The sequence below is a fragment of the Triticum dicoccoides genome, chromosome 5B (assembly GCF_002162155.2).
Source record: "Triticum dicoccoides isolate Atlit2015 ecotype Zavitan chromosome 5B, WEW_v2.0, whole genome shotgun sequence".
Lineage (NCBI taxonomy): Eukaryota > Viridiplantae > Streptophyta > Magnoliopsida > Poales > Poaceae > Triticum > Triticum dicoccoides.
This window is the reverse complement of record NC_041389.1, coordinates 722,798,721-722,814,881: the sequence shown is the minus strand read 5'-3', so window position 1 is coordinate 722,814,881 and position 16,161 is coordinate 722,798,721. Positions and strand designations below refer to the sequence as shown.

General features: G+C 39.9%; 1 protein-coding gene across 3 annotated transcripts in view; it reads left to right on the top strand.

Annotated features, from left to right (window-relative positions):
- Nucleotides 1-15,809, top strand: part of LOC119313013 (mediator of RNA polymerase II transcription subunit 13-like) — a 17,690-nt gene extending 1,881 nt beyond the window's left edge. Inside the window, exons 2-23 of one of the 3 annotated variants that reach the window (XM_037588821.1) lie at nucleotides 833-930; nucleotides 1,966-2,039; nucleotides 2,156-2,295; nucleotides 2,393-2,479; nucleotides 2,575-2,662; nucleotides 2,753-2,836; nucleotides 3,565-3,642; nucleotides 3,739-3,818; nucleotides 4,634-4,712; nucleotides 4,931-5,239; nucleotides 5,308-5,394; nucleotides 6,760-6,997; nucleotides 7,901-8,107; nucleotides 8,782-10,086; nucleotides 10,166-10,415; nucleotides 10,522-10,603; nucleotides 10,694-10,781; nucleotides 11,266-11,344; nucleotides 11,910-12,205; nucleotides 13,041-14,082; nucleotides 14,182-14,553; nucleotides 14,894-15,809. In XM_037588821.1, coding sequence (XP_037444718.1) covers nucleotides 907-930; nucleotides 1,966-2,039; nucleotides 2,156-2,295; nucleotides 2,393-2,479; nucleotides 2,575-2,662; nucleotides 2,753-2,836; nucleotides 3,565-3,642; nucleotides 3,739-3,818; nucleotides 4,634-4,712; nucleotides 4,931-5,239; nucleotides 5,308-5,394; nucleotides 6,760-6,997; nucleotides 7,901-8,107; nucleotides 8,782-10,086; nucleotides 10,166-10,415; nucleotides 10,522-10,603; nucleotides 10,694-10,781; nucleotides 11,266-11,344; nucleotides 11,910-12,205; nucleotides 13,041-14,082; nucleotides 14,182-14,553; nucleotides 14,894-15,510 — 5,706 coding nt within the window. In that variant the 5' untranslated portion in view covers nucleotides 833-906 and the 3' untranslated portion in view covers nucleotides 15,511-15,809. Of the gene's footprint in view, nucleotides 1-813; nucleotides 931-1,965; nucleotides 2,040-2,155; nucleotides 2,296-2,392; nucleotides 2,480-2,574; nucleotides 2,663-2,752; nucleotides 2,837-3,564; nucleotides 3,643-3,738; nucleotides 3,819-4,633; nucleotides 4,713-4,930; nucleotides 5,240-5,307; nucleotides 5,395-6,759; nucleotides 6,998-7,900; nucleotides 8,108-8,781; nucleotides 10,087-10,165; nucleotides 10,416-10,521; nucleotides 10,604-10,693; nucleotides 10,782-11,265; nucleotides 11,345-11,909; nucleotides 12,206-13,040; nucleotides 14,083-14,181; nucleotides 14,554-14,893 lie in introns of all 3 variants that reach the window. The other 2 variants (XM_037588822.1, XM_037588820.1) reach the window with 2 other exon arrangements.
- Nucleotides 15,810-16,161: the final 352 nt, after the last annotated feature.

Below are 16,161 nucleotides of genomic sequence, written 5' to 3'. Positions count from 1 at the left end.
CTCCCTGACACCCGCCCCACCGCTCCCTCGCCGCATGCCGGACCCTCTGCCCCCGCCAGTCCCAGCCGTCGCCGGCGGCGGCGACGAAGACGGCCCAGGCGCCCCCCCGCACCCCCCTCCCCTGCCCGCACATGCCACCGAGGGTGAGCTCCACGCCACGCCGGCCGCGACCAGGGCCGACGAGATCGGCGACGCATCCAGGCAACTCAATGTGAGCTTCCTCCGCCAAGCACTCCTCTCCTCTTCGCCAGCCCGCCCTCTTCTCTGATCTCGTCTCCCGTCCTTTCACTCACAAACCCTAGATAGGAGATTGGGCCTATTGTTTATTTAACGAGTTTATGCATCATAGGCCGTGGGAACTCCACAAGGGTAAGCATCGTGTGAGATGTCGAAAGTAGTAGGGAGTTCGGCAATCTATAGCTTGCTCCCTGTTTCGTGCGTGTCGGTCACTCCCTGTGGGGAGCTCGAATTTGTTAACTGCAACCGTTATTGAAAGCAATTGGATTGTGTTTTTACCCTATAAATAGAAACTTCTTGCTCATTCATCTGTGAGTGGAATGGTGTACTTCTTAAGGCTTTGGAACTAGAATGGCAGAATACTGGTTCTGGAATTTAAAATGACAATGATAGACTCCCATTGTTGTAGTATTGTTCAATTATCATATCTTGTACTCCAATTTGGAATTAAGAATGACAACCATAGAATCCCACTATTTTCAGATAACTTAGTGTGATCCCATTTCTTTCATCTATTTCCTTCATTTGTTCTTCTGTTCTATAAATGGGATTATGTCATTACTCTTTGTATGACAGGCAGCAGGCCATGTTGCAGATTTCACCTTGTACTGTACAGGCAGGAACACTGGTGATTTTATAAAGGAAGTGTCCTTGCCTTCTACACTGAATATGTGGACCAACATTTTCAAAATTGTAAGTTTAACACCCCCCCGCGCCCCCGCGTGGGTTCTGTTGAATTGTGACCCCATAACTTGTTTGATTGTATTTCATTGTACTGCGAAATGCAAACTCTAGTGTTTCTATTATTGCAACTTGCAAGTTCTCGATGCGTTATACTCCCGACAGCCTTTTCATTAGGTGTATTTCCTTTTTACCCCTGTTGATGCCAATTCCAGCCGTCCTGAATTGGAGGATCATTAATTAGCCGCCAGTAATTACCCCTCTAACCTACATTGTATAACCAGGGGCATTTCTGTCCCAAATTATCCTCAAATCAGTGCTTTGGTTACTGTGTTAAAGTTACACCTAATAAAAAGGAACGAATGGAGTATCATCATTTGCAAACGACTTTTGTTCTATACCCACCATGATGATGGTGTGAAAAAGTGAACAAAATGTAGTACGGCAACTGCTCTGATGCATTTTTTTCTCGGGCACGCAGGAGAGCTGCGCATCATTTCATTAAGAATAAGAAGGAAGAAAATAGTACAAGGAAGAGGGAGAAAAACCCCTCTCACCCCACACCCAACAACACTCAGCATACCCTGAAAGAAACTATTCAGCGCAGTTTGCCCAATAGGGATAATATTTCTGCATGGGTCATTTTTGTGGGATCTTCCACATATTATTTCTCACTGCTATCTTTGTGACTTACAAATGCCCTTTTTTCTCTCTTCAATTTCTGTAATGGTTTGTAGCTTTTTTTTATGAAGTAGAAGTAGAACTTGGAACTGATTGCAAAGTTGGGAAGTTAGGAGAGCTAGTGAACCACCCTCCTCACACATGACAAACTACAGCACAGGAGAGGCATTACCTGCCACACTTCCAAACTGCGAATGGTGTTCCATTTCATATCTGTAGGTTTCTGCTAGAGCTTAAGAGTATGGAAGCGAGATATTTTTTGACCTACTTAGTCTGCCAGCTTGCTATGGGATTAGTCTGTAGATTATTCAGATAGGCTTTCTTTGGTTTAGTCTTAATTCTTATGTATATATTTCGTGCTTGCAGGGGGAGCTTCAGACTGTATCATGGTTTCAATTTCTTCCTGTTGAACCAGATTATAGTGCTACTTCTGATAGAAGGTGTTAATTGTAGCCTCCATATGCCGTTTTTGTGCTGTCCTTTAGTTGCTTGTTGCCACTTGTTATTTTTGTTCTGATGCATGTGTTCTTTTTTGTGATCCCTGTTCCTCGTCCAGTTCAAAAGCCAAGCAGAAAGATGCTCTTAATAGCACTGTGCTGTCAGCGTATCTTCGCTTGCAGAATGAAGGTTTCTTAAGTACTTGGACAAATTCTTTTGTTGGTCCTTGGGATCCATCTCAAGGAGAGCATAACCCTGGTAATAATCATGTGCACTACCTGCATCCATCTTTCTTTCTACATACGTCTAGCCTATGCATATTTATGCCAAACATTTTTTTTTGTAACAATGACAGATGAGAAGATCAAGCTCTGGTTGTTTCTTTCTGGCCGTCACTCGTCAGTACCTGAAATGACCCAGCCCGCTGTAGCTAAATTAAGAGGTTGATTGTTGTTGATATTTCTTATTGCATGGAGTCTTAGACTGTCTACTTTGCTTATTTATTTGCTTGTTTCTACTGCTTATTCTGTTTTGCAGTTGTTTCAAGTGGTTTATGGGTGGCTCCAGGCAACTCAGAAGAGGTTGCAGCTGCACTATGTCAGGCCTTAAGAAATTCTTTGGAGAGGTATCATTATACCTGTTATAGTATGAATCTGTAATTTATAATTTGCTGTCTCATTGATGAATTTCCAATCTGACAATTTCTCTTGCACAGAGCACTAAGAGGGCTTTCCTATGCAAGATTTGGTGATGTATTTACAAAATACACCCCCCCTACAAGAAATCAAAATAGCTTTAGGTTCGTGACTAAGTTGCTATGCCTTTATCTATTCATTTTGTATTCTTTGTTAACTAGTTTCTTACAATCTTTGTTCAGCAACTTATGCAACGTGTCTGTTAAAGTTCAAATGTTGTGCACTACAATAGATAGTGTATGGTATATTGGGATAGAGTGAAGTTGGTCATTATTCCTGTGTTCGAAGAAATGAAAAGGCCCCTGCCCATCTAGTGATACAAAACTTTGTTTAAACAATAACCGAATTGTCAACATAGGGTTTCAACTTAATAGATTCTTTTTTCTTTCTGCTATAGTGATTTCGAAAATAGCCGCATCCCTTGTTTTTGCCAATCTGTATATGATGCCGAGAATGTAATGATAATATTCAGATACTTGTTCGCCATTTATCTTGTATACAAACATTGGAGTGGGGCCTGCATGAATTCGTATCCTCTGACATACTCCCTCCGTCCCAAAATAAGTGTCGAGATGACTCAGTAGGTTGACCTTTCTTGACTTCTAGTAATTGGATGATGAAGAAGTCCATATCAACTTGTGATAATGCTACAATCCATCAGACTCGCAACCATTCCTCTTTGATCCGACGGGTGAAATAAGTAATGTCAGTGTGACATGGAGGATACAGATGCGGCTGGCATGTAGTTTCATTGCTTTCTGTTTATTTTCCATGGACAACTTTGCTTTTCTTGATTTCCGTTCCATTTAATTTTGTTATCATTGTGTTATAGGCGAGCACAACCTACAGTAGAATTTGTCTTTGCGGCCACTGAGGAAGCAATCTTTGTGCATGTTATTATATCTGCAAGGTCAGTTCTTATTATGTCCCGTCATATCTCATATCGTTGGCTTTCTTCAGTTTATTTAGTACCAGTGGTCTTACTTTAAATGGTTTATTCTATTAGATATATGCGGAACCTATCTAGTGATGATATAGAGAAAGTTCTCACACACACTCCCCGTTCTGTTGGTGAAGGTCTTCCAGGTACTGTTTCATTCACTAATTCTATCTTTACATGTCTTGCTGTATTGACATCCTTAGAATATCTACTGTCTTATCTGCTGGAAAAGGATAATATATTTGTGCTATTCACAATTCTGATCTGACATGATTTTCTTGTGGTAGGGGAACTTGAAAATGTCCTTGGGATATCTGATTTACAAATAGGGACTGCCCACTGTTTTATCTTACTTTTTAGTTCTTTATAAGGTGGATTAAAAGATGACAAGCGAATCTCATTTAGAGTGGGGAGCCATTCAGTAATATGGTGTTTTTGAAATTTCATCTTTACACATAGAACTTCACGAGAGGTGGTATGCTAGTTTATGGCATACATTTTGATTTAGTTTTCCAATTGTTCAACTTTTATCGATGGTCCTTTTGTATCGTACTGTTATTTAAAGGGATCCCTTTAGTTAAAAAACACGATTACATTGGTTAGTTTGACAGTTAGACCCTTCTAAGTAATCACGCTGCTGGTGATAGTTCTGTATTTCTCTTAGCCTGTGTGCTGTGACGTTGACAAAATGGGCAGAAGCACAGCCATATAGTGGTTTATATTGTTGGAGTCACCATCATGAACCAGGCTGAAATATAAAATAGTTCTCTAAATAGTTAAACTAACTTCACTGCGCATTCTATTTCTGTGACCAAGCTCATGATAACTTTGATTTGTAACTTTGCTTTTGTCAGTTTCTTCATTGTTTATGTAAATTATGTTTTATGCCTTTTTTTGGATGAAAGTTATGTTTTATATCATCCATATTCAAATTCATGATCTGTTTAATTGAATGCTGCAGTTATTGTCGCTCCTAGTGGAATGCTGGGTAGGCTTGTTGGTTGTTGCCCAAGTGACCTCGCGAGACAAGTATATTCAAGGTATTTCAGAACTCAAAACTCAAATTGACTTATATGCTAAGTATCTTTTTTTTGGCATTCTATGCCTGTTGATATGACCTCTCATTCATGAGTTAGACACTTAGACCTGCTTGCACATCTTGGGTGTTACCTGTCAGTGAGATCTTGTGTTTCTTTTAAGGATATTCATATGCAGAGCAGTTCACAGTTCTCATGGTAACTTTCTGTAAACATTTCAGCAAATTATCGGCACCTAATCTACCAGGTTTCACTCAACCCACCATCTGCCAGCTGAGAGGTCAAAGTTACTATGTTGAAGTTGCCCTTGGCTTTCCACCTACCTCAACTGACAAAACTTCTGAATCGGAAAATAATCAGATTAAGAAAGAATTAGATTCAGTGAACGACCCTCATTTAGGTGCTGATGGGCAGCAAAAGTTAGAATCTGCTGAAGGCCTTCCAGCTCTTGAAAGGACATTTATATACCCACCTGAGGCTGTTATGGTACCAATGGTTCATCAGGCATTTGTTCACTTTTCTAGTAAAAGGTAATAGTCTTGCTCTAATGATCTTGTTATGTTTGGAGAGTGCATGGTTTAAATTATGTTGCCCACAGAATGTGGTCACAGGACTGGATGGGCAGTTCATCATGGGAGGCTTGGCCATTCTGGAACTTCTCTCCGTCTTCTTACTTCCGGAACAGGTCAGTCTCACATACATTGTTTTTTCTATCAATCAATGACTATCTGGAACAGCACATAAGTCAAAACGTTAGAGACCAACTTGAAGTGCTGTTATCTACAATGAACTCTGTAAAATGTTGAAAGAACGGCATTGAAATGCTGTTTTGATGTTATCCTATATCTGTAATAACCAAATAGTAGAATACAAGATCTAAAAAATAACAAGAAAATATTTTTCTTAAGAGGAATACATGAAATTCTGATTATTTTTTCGTTATGTTAAGACATAGAAACACCCTCCTACTTTCTGAGCCAGGTGTGGACATAGAACAACTAGGTAAATCCTGCCATTTTTCAGAACTTAGAAATTTAAATTGATGAGCATGCGCAAACTATCATTTCTTTAGAACTAGGATAAAATAATTGGAACAAAAAGTATGTTGCCTTCCACCTTGCTGTAAATTGTAATATCACGTACCCATGTTCCTTACAGTAACTCCTTTCTGGCTTGCTCTCATTTGAGGGCCAGAACTTCTCTTGAACTGGAGAAAAACAGCACCAAGGACCATTTCAGTTGATGCCTAACAGTGTCCTAGCATGCCAAATATTTTTGCCTGACAGGCTGGCTTGTGGCCAAGAAAAGTGGAGCCATAACCTAGCCCACCATGCCATAACTTATGTTCTCATGACGCCATTTTTGGCATGTCTAGCTGTGGTTATGAGATACTTGTCTAATCTGGCTAAGAAAAGTGTGGCACATTGTTGCAAATTTTGGCTTCCAACCAAACAGGCTGTTAGTGTTGTTTGAAAGGCACTTATTTTGTAATCAAGGCTCTGAAGTCTCAACTGCCACATTCCCGCAGGCAGCTAAGTTTATCCAAAAAATTAGAGTTACTGAGGCTCAGTTTGCGGTTGCTAAACTGTGCTAAGCTGGACTAACTATTTGTTAAAGATCACCATCATCAACGAAGGCACTTATTTTGTAATCAGGGTTACTGCTTCATCCCCACAAAATAAGAAGACCTAGAAAAAGTGTCAACTAATTTTATCCAATTTTTTGAGGTTCTAAGGCTCAGCTTGCGGTTGTGGAACTGTGATAATTTGGACTAACTCTTTGTTAAGGATCACCATCCACACAGCACATCCGGAGTCTCTATGCAATATAACACGTTTTGTTGCCATGGTTCATTGTACCCAAAAGTTATTTGCAAGAATTACATAGATTCAATCGTGCACATGGATTATAATCTCTGGGTGCAACAAAAGAGTTGATCTGTATCATCTATTATTACGTGACATTTTTTAAGTACTTCTTTTAATACATCATGATTGCAAATTTGTTTTGTCCGATTTCTCCCGCATTAATTGTTTTGTTCTGTTAGCAGCTCTTTCTTTGGATCTTCACGTGGACTTGGTGTGAACTCTAATTTTCTAAGACTAAGAAGACAAAGGAATAGCAACTCCAATGGCATGGCTAGTAGTATCAGTAGTGTCAGTAGCACTTCTAATGGAAGTGGGCATGCAGTTGCTGCTAAAGGTGGTGATCTTTTAGCAGATGCTGACTCTGCAGCATGCCGTCAGTCTGATCTGCCATTGAACAATGACATTGCTGGTAGCAAGGTGGTACTGTGTTGTTTTCCTCTTAATTTACAAACTTGTTCCATATTGAATGAGTTTTTTTCTCAAGAATTGCATTTTAATATATAATTTTTAGTACAACACTACTTTTTCCCTCTTCTCAGTAGCTGCTAACTTGTAGTGGTAGTACCATGCTTTGCTACATCATTCTTGTGATTAACAGAAGACTCTTATGCCACTATTGACATACGAACATGCTTATCGACTTATTTCTAGTTAGTTATACGCGTGAAATATGAGTTAATTTTTGTGTAAATGATGATGCTGTAAGTAAAACAATGATCAGCTATGAGTAGCTGCATCCTTTTTTCCTACAGAAAACTAAGTATGTATACTACTGCATAAAATATTTTGTCATCTTCACTCCTTAGTGAGGTTTACATGTGAAATAGAGGCTACGGGAATATGACTTGCTGAACAAATATGTGCATAGTTTATTTTTGGAAGTGCATAACATGTTACGTAGCAAATAATCTAAGCATTGATGGTGATAAAATGGAGCAAAATCTGGAAACTGATAATTGATGCTGGCAGAAATTTCATTACATGGAAGAACACATGCTATGCAGTTCATGCCATCTTGTGCATAGAATTATTTGCGTAAAACTATCACAACACTAAATTTCATTGCATAGAAGTTTAATTTGTGAGCATATACCAATCTGTTGATGCTAAAATACCACAAAACCAAAATTTCTTGCCACATTACATGCATGAAGTTCTATTCTGGTGAATAATCTCCATATATACATGTTACGCTGTTTGTGTTATTAACTCATTTTGCTATGTTAATGCTTGATAACATTACCGCACAATCACATTATTGTGTACAATTCCACGCCAACGTTGTGCTGAAGAAGTCTTGATGTTTTGTATTCGTTCAATTAGGTATCCAAGCGCTCTCGTTCTGAAATAACGGAAGTTTCTTCTCATGCTGGCAAAGAAGTTAGGGAAAACATGCAAGGTACAAATGGTCAGGGGGGATGTTCTTGGGGCTGGGGTGAAGAGGGGGTTGTGATGGACATCGATATACTTCTCTCGGAGTTTGGAGATTTTAGTGACTTCTTTCAAGAGGATGAGTTAGATTTTGGTGAGGTAGGTACCCTATCATCCTCGTAGTAGTTATTTGTAGATGAAGCAAGGTTACAACATTTAGAGTGACTATGCTTGGTCTTGTATGAGAAGCTCTGTGGTAATGATGAACTCATTATGCATATGACAGCAATAATATGACTGTTAGGAATCTGTAGTACTTATAAAATATTTAATTCCGTTAAATACATCACTAGTTGTTTTCTGCAACTTAATATATTGTATTGACTTCGTTGCATTTCACGCTCCTGCAATATTGTGCATTTTTTAACAAAAGGTTGCTATTGTTGCTGCTGCTTGTTTAAGTTTCTAGATTGTAGCCAATTACTTCACTTCTGCTTTGTCAAGCTTTTAGACTGTAATCAAGGACCATTTATTGACTTACTCACATATTTCATGCGTTGAAACATGTTGCTTATGATATCACCAAAAGCTTGTGAAATAATGTGCAACTTGTTCCTTTTAACCTTCTACCCTGTCTACTAGCCATGAAATGTGGAATTCTCTGCTTGTTGGATCTAAACAATGAGCACAATGCAGAACCCTTCTTTAAATGTAAATGACATACTACCTTTTCTGGACATGCAAGTAGAAAACTGTATGACGATGATATTTGTGTTTTAGGATCACTTCTTTCTGACTTACCTGCTATAATCCTGATGTTCCATTTTATGTAGCCTCCAGGTACTGCTGAATCACATGCTTTAGTAACCCCTGCTTCAGAATATGGAGACATGCCATTCATAGATAGTCCATCCATAGCTATGGATATACCTGAACAAAGACTTTCTCCTGTTGGTTTCACATCTATGGAGGCATTTAGCCACCATACGATGTCACCTATTCAGGATGTTGCTTCTAAAGTTCAGGAGCCTCTCAAAGAAATTGCATCACCTGCAGTGTCCCAGTCCTTTGTATTATCATCTAGTAGATCTGATTTTCTCACCAGAGCTGAAGCTACACTCACGTTTGCACCAGAATATGCAGCTGTTGAAATTTCCAGTTGCGAGACGCCAGCAACACTGTTTACAAATCCCTACTTGCCCCGATCGAAAAAAAGAGGGAGTTGCGGTTTTAGCTCAAGAGTTTATTCATATGATGTCACACAAAGTTCTAAAGTTGAGTCTGCAGGAGACAAGTCTGAGAAGTCTGATAAACTAACACCAGCTAATCTTTCACGTGATGTTGGTCGATCGAGCTTATACACGCTTGTGCAAGGTAGGAAAAATGAGAGTGAAAAGAGCTTAAACAATGCAGACGAACAATCATGCAAGGGAGAAACATCAAGACCTGTTTCTGGTGAAACTTCATTTAGCTCTTCTCTGACTTTGCAAAAGAAGAGTGATAACATGCTTAATGTTGGGTATTTCCTCCTATCTATGAAGACCGCGCTTGCAACTGAAATTGAATGCATCACATTTCAGGCTGCCATGTGCAGAATAAGGCATACACTAGTGTCTCTGAGAACCAAAGCATCTGCTGAGTTAAAAAGTGCCTTGTCCAGTGCTATGCAGACAGAGAGCAGTAGTAACTCGGATCTTGTCCCCAAATATGACATGAAAAGGAAAGAAAGTATACCAGCTAGGCTGTCTAGTGACGTTGACCATGAAATGTGTGATAGGTCCCGATTGGAAAACGTGGGAGTTTGGAGGTCTGTTGTGGTACCTAAAGGGGCAAAACCCCTTGATTCTTTGTCCGCTAAAACATTTTCTGGCACAAGCCCATCTGTACAAAGACAACCTATTGTGGAACTCCTCAGTGCCATGGCTCTGCTAGTTCAGCAATCTACTTCATTTGTTGATATCGCACTTGATATGGATGATGGAGATGGTTCTTTTTTCTGGCTCTCCTTGGATGAGCAGAGGAGACGCGGATTTTCTTGTGATCCTTCTATGGTTCATGCTGGCTGTGGTGGACTATTAGGAACGTGTCATTCCAAGGATTGCGCTGGTGTTGATTTAGTTGATCCACTTTCTGCAGAGGTAAAAATCTGGTGCTCTGTTTTTCTTGCCATTTCTACTTATCCATGCATCATGTCTCCATGTCCCTTTTTGGATACAGGTTTCAGAATCATCCATGATTGGCTTGTTGCAGTCGGATATAAAATCAGCTCTTAAAACAGCGTTTGCAAACATGGATGGCCCATTATCAGTAATTGATTGGTGCAGGGGTCGAAGTAATATAGCAGAATCTGCTGCCATGGGAGATGCATACTCTTTCCATTATACTACTGGTGATATTCGAGAGACTTCAAATTCTATACCCATTGGTGGAGATGCAATGAGCCCACCCCAGTCTAGCAGTGATCGAGGTATTCCTGCTACCATATCTCTCAACTTGTCTTCAACTTATTTGTTATGTTACAAGTATAATTTTGCTAGAAGGAGCAAGTCATGATTCATCTAGAGACAATGCAGGCACTTCAGAGGAGCATCATAAGGGATATCACCGTGTTAGACCAACCATCGCCGTCCTCCCTTCGCCATCTCTTCTTGTTGGGTAGCAGACTTGTTTCCCTGAAAATATTTATTAAATGAGCTAACATTTAATTGTCTGCATGCGTTACTGATGTATGTACTGAAATTGCAGTTATCAGGATGATTGGTTAAAGACCTCTGCTAATTGCCTCAAGTTGTGGGAGAAGGCTCCTTTGGAACCTTATGCTTCGGCCAAGCCTGTAAGGCATAATCTGGCACTGTGGTGGCTTATAGCCCACTATATTTTTATTACCTTTTGATATATCAACTGCCTGAAAGCATATTCGTACTGTCATTCTGGATCCATAAAAGCAACATGTTAATAGAATTGGTAAATATTTTTTGTAATGCAAGTATTCCATATCATGAGGTCAAAGTGTGGACTTGTGACCATGAGGTCACGGGTTTGAGTTCCGGAAACAGCCTCTTGGCGAAACACACGGAAAGGCTGCGTACTAAAGATCCAAAATGGTCGGACCTTGCGCAAGCAGGAGCTACGGGCACCGGTCTGCCCTTTAAGTATTCCGTATCAGGAAATAGAACAACACAACACAACTGCAAATTGGCCCTAAGTTCTATAGCCATTCTTGAATCTAGAGTACTAAGTGTTTCTTTGTTTTGGTTACTCTGGAAAGGGTTTTACAGTTTTGGGATTCATAAATTTCTCATTTGTTCGCTTTTCAGGTTACTTACTATGCACTGTGCCCCGATATTGATTTGCTTACTTCTGCAGCGACTGATTTTTTCATGCAGCTTGGAACAAGTAAGTGTCTATAACGTTGCTTCTTCTCTATAGCTAGCAATGATCGGTGCTAATTAGCGGTAATTAATGTTGATCAGTAAGGTAGAACTCAAGTTCATCAACTTAAAATCTTGATAGCTATTGATTATTTTCTACACATATGCCTGCAAAGTGTCTATGAATCCAATGAACATCATTGGTTCACTGTGTTGGCTGTATGACAAATTGACAATGAGACATGTATAGAGTTTTAGGCCTAATGCCACCTTTCCTACCTTTGTATTTACTATTTGTGCAAGCTATACGTTTCGTTCAGAGGCAATATTTACAGCCAGTTATTATGCTTTAAGATAACACTGTACCAACTTTTATGGCTTCATGGATGCAATATAATTGATTTCTTTCTATTTGATCACAACATTGTAATAGATATAAACATCCAAAATAATATAACAATATTTTGTCATTACTGGGGTGACTTGTCAATTAGTCATAGTTTAGTAATCTCATAATCTCCATATAATTATTCTAATTCATTGTGTTTGAAAGTTTGTTCCTTACTTTTATCTATTTTGCATTCTTACAGTTTATGAAGTTTGCAAACTGGGTACTCATTCGCCACAACACAGTGGGGGGCAAATAGAACAATCTCCTGGAAAATATCAGTCTTCAGGACTTGTTCTCGTTGAGTGCCCTGATCAATTGAAGTCTAGTGGCAGCCACTCAGTTTCTATCAGTTCAGTAACTGAATACTTTCAAGCTCTTTCAAAAAGTTGGAGTGTGAGAAGTTTTTTATCATCTCTGGCAAGGATAATTAAGGATATAAAGCTTACTTTAAACATTTCAACAAATCAGAAAGAGAGCAGTAACATACCTTGCACTGTAAGTCCTTTTACTTTTTCTTCCTTCTCCACTTCTTTGATCCAAGGGACTTACAAAACAATAGCCGCATGTCTCACTTGTATTGTTCTGTGATGATACTCTGCATGGTTTATATTCATGTATTCTTCTCGTTATTTGCTCTTCTCTGATCAGTATTTCTTTTTCCTTTTCTTTTTATGAGAACCAACGCAGAGAAGCCCGCTGAAATAAATATTGTTATACATACTTGTACAAAAGGAATTGGCAAACGAGAAATACATATTAGTAGTCAACTTATTGTAGGATGTTTATTTAATCAGATATGATAATTTACTTATCATTGTTGTTTTGTATATATGATTTGTCACTTTGTAGACATGTTGCTTCTGTCATTCCCATTCTGTCCAGATACAGCTTTCCTATTTTCTTGATCCAACTGAGGCTCTTGTCATGGGATATACCATTATTTGTTTCCTCTTATGACAACTTATGTAGGATGCCATTATTATTCTGCACTTGTTACTAATAAATGCTACCATTGCAGTACACTTCACATATATCCGTTGCCAATTCTTTTGGAGATATATCTTAACTCAATTTTAAGTTTTTGGATGCAGTAATGATCCAACAGTTCATTTCTATTCACTTGTATTTACCAAAACAAAAAAAAAATCACATGCTCTGGACCTCTAATCATTCAGTTATATGCATGATGGCCTCAAGGTGGATGAATTGATATTTCTTTAATGCTTTGCCTGGAGTAGTGCTGTGCCACAAAAATAAACTTTAAGTTGGTATTTTCCCCAAAATCACAATGCTAATCTATTTTAACACCCATGGTCCATTATGTACGCAGGTAGTTTATGTGGTCTGCCCATTTCCTGAACCATCTGCAGTCCTACAGACACTGGTAGAAAGTTCTGTTGCCCTTGGGTCTATCTTATCGTCAGAGAGAGAAAGGAAATCATTCCTATATGCTCAGGTCGCCAAAGCTCTAAACAGCAGTGCTTCTGCTGATGAAGCATCAGCATCCAATGTTGTAATGCTCTCTGGGTTCAGTATACCGAAGCTTGTCTTGCAGATTGTTACTGTTGAAACTTTACTGAGACTCAATAAACCAAATGAGCTGGCTGCTTTCAAGGACATAGCTTTCACTGTGTACAATAAGGCTCGACGGATCCCGCGGTTTGTTTCCACGAGTGACATGTTCCAGTCACCTACTTATATGAGTAGGCCTCAGTCGACGATGATGCATACTGCATCTCCTGGTCCTACCCTTTGGAAAGAATGTCTAGCTCCTCGGATGTCTGGACAAACTCTCTCTAGAGAAACAGAGTTTGATGCATCCATGAGGTCAGTATCATGGGACAACTCATGGCAACCTGGCCGTGCTGTAGGATTGCCTGATCCAAGCAAAATCCCTGAATTATGCGCTCAGGATGACAGGAAGTATGCCTTTGAGCCGCTTTTCATTCTGGCAGAGCCTGGGGCTGTTGATTACAATGATACAATGGAATCTTCAAGATTTGGAGTTGATGCAAGTAGCAGCAGGGCTTACAGCTCAATTTCAGGTGGCACTGATAGTGGAGCAAACCCGCTACTTGAAGGGTCTGAGAATGACAGTGCTCCGAGTCTTCATTGCTGTTATGGCTGGACCGAGGACTGGCGATGGTTAGTATGCATCTGGACAGATTCTAGAGGAGAGTTATTAGACAGCTTAATATTTCCTTTTGGTGGTATTAGTAGCCGCCAGGACACTACAGTTCTCCAAAGCCTATTCATTCAAATTCTGCAGCAGGGTTGTCAAATAATGTCTTCTTCACCAGAGGCTAGCAATACGAGATCAAGAGATATAATAATAACCCGTATTGGAGGTTTCCTTGAACTTGAAATCCAGGGTACTAACCAATTTGATCATTAACTCTGTACTTTTCATTTGATAGGCCATAATGTGTTGTTATCTATGTGTTCATAATGTCTATGTATTGTTTATGCAGAGTGGCAAAAGGCAATATATTCTTTTGGTGGTAACGAGGTAAAGAAGTGGCCTGTGCAGCTACGGCGATCTATACCTGATGGTATTACGTCAAATTCTAATGGACCAACACTCGAGCAACAAGATATGGGCTTAATCCAGGACAGAAACATGCCTTCCTCACCAAGTACATTATACAGCCCCCATTCAAAATCTAGCTTCACGAAAGGTCAGCCAGGCAACAAAAAGCAGATCCTAGCGGAACAAACTGGAATGGACAGTTCAAGGGGTTCATTGCACTTGGTTCGTAGCATCAGTTTGGTTGCAGTTTCGCAAGATAGCTCATTGCATCTTGCATGCCAAGCGGATCTGCTGGCAACCAGACCTACTTCTGGTAAGTACTGCCTGTGTATGTTATGTTATTATATCTCCACCTACAAGTTACTTTATTTAATGTGGCGATTTTTAAAGTACATGATCATCACTAAAGAAAGGAAGACTAGGTGATATCTAATAATAGAAATTGAAGAGGAAACTCTCTTTATCAAAAAAAAATCACTAAAGAAAGGACTTCATCATATACGAATACATTACATGATTATTTGTTTTGAATCTTGATCGTGCTAAGTGTGGCAGTGAAGTAAAGGATCATGCATGCTTTTAAGGAATTCCATAGTCAAGGACAGTGTCATACTTATTTACTAATGTTCCTTTTCCCGTCTCTTCTCTTACAGGTGAAGGGAATCAAAGCAGCGGCACTGGGTCATCTAGTTACTTAGACGGGTTTGCCCCAGTCAAGTCCATCGGGTCAATGTCTGCATCATATCTTCTTGTTCCATCACCAAGTATGCGATATCTTTCCCCTGCGACATTACAGCTTCCAACGTGCCTTACATCGGAATCCCCACCACTTGCCCACCTATTGCACAGCAAAGGGACAGCAACTCCCTTGGCAATGGGTTATGTCGTCTCCAAAGCTGTCCCACCAGTAAGAAAGAATGCCGTGCAACTCACCAAGGAGGACAGCAGGCACTCGGTTCTCTCTGTTAGCATCGTCGATTACTATGGAGGCACTGTCCAAGAGAGGATGAGCAGAGGGGTTGGCAGCATGAGCAAGCAGGCTGTAAGGCATGAAACATCAGCCCGTGATTACGAAACGGACATGCACAACGTGTTGGAAGCGGTGGCTGCGGAGCTCCACTCCCTTTCGTGGATGACAGTAAGCCCGGTCTACATGGAAAGGCGCAGCGCTCTCCCCTTCCACTGTGATATGGTTCTGAGGTTGAGGAGACTTCTCCACTACGCCGATCGGCATCTCTCTCAGCCAACAGACAAGGGAGATGTTAGCTAGCTTAGAGAGGTGATTGCTAATTCACATGATTGAAACTATAGCTGTTTGTTTTACACAGGTAAAAAACAAGGGGTAGATGCCGCTTAAACCCAAGTGCCTGTCTCTGTGTATCTAGATTAGGGTAGGTAGGTGAATGGTGCGTTGATGAGCCCGGTTTTGCTCTGATAGCAAGAGTGTTAATTTCTTGGGTTGAGGATGTATGTAATAGCAATACCTCTCCCTGTAATGATGTGTAATCGTTGTAACATTGTAGAACTGGTAACTCAGTCGTATTTGTGGTTCATCTGCTTGACGTTTCATGTTGCTGCTAGCACCTTTATTGTTCGTAATTTTTTGCGTGTGAAGGCGTTGGAGATGCCCTAAGTAAGTGGCAGCTGCAGGAGCTATTGGAATCTCACACTAACTCACTGTAGCTGCTTGTGTGAATGAAGGAGGGCAGGGAGAAATCAGTTAAGATGAGAAGCTTCTCTTTTCTTTTCTTTCCAGTGCTTTTGAAAATTGGTGCCCCAAAATGCTTTTGAAAACAACACTTTTGAAGCATCGATTTTGTTTTTTTGCCACGTTTTCACGAATGTCATCTGATATTAAAATTTTACAAGCTATCAAAACATTTGTCAATGTTTACTATAAAAATTCAGATTTTTCTTTTAC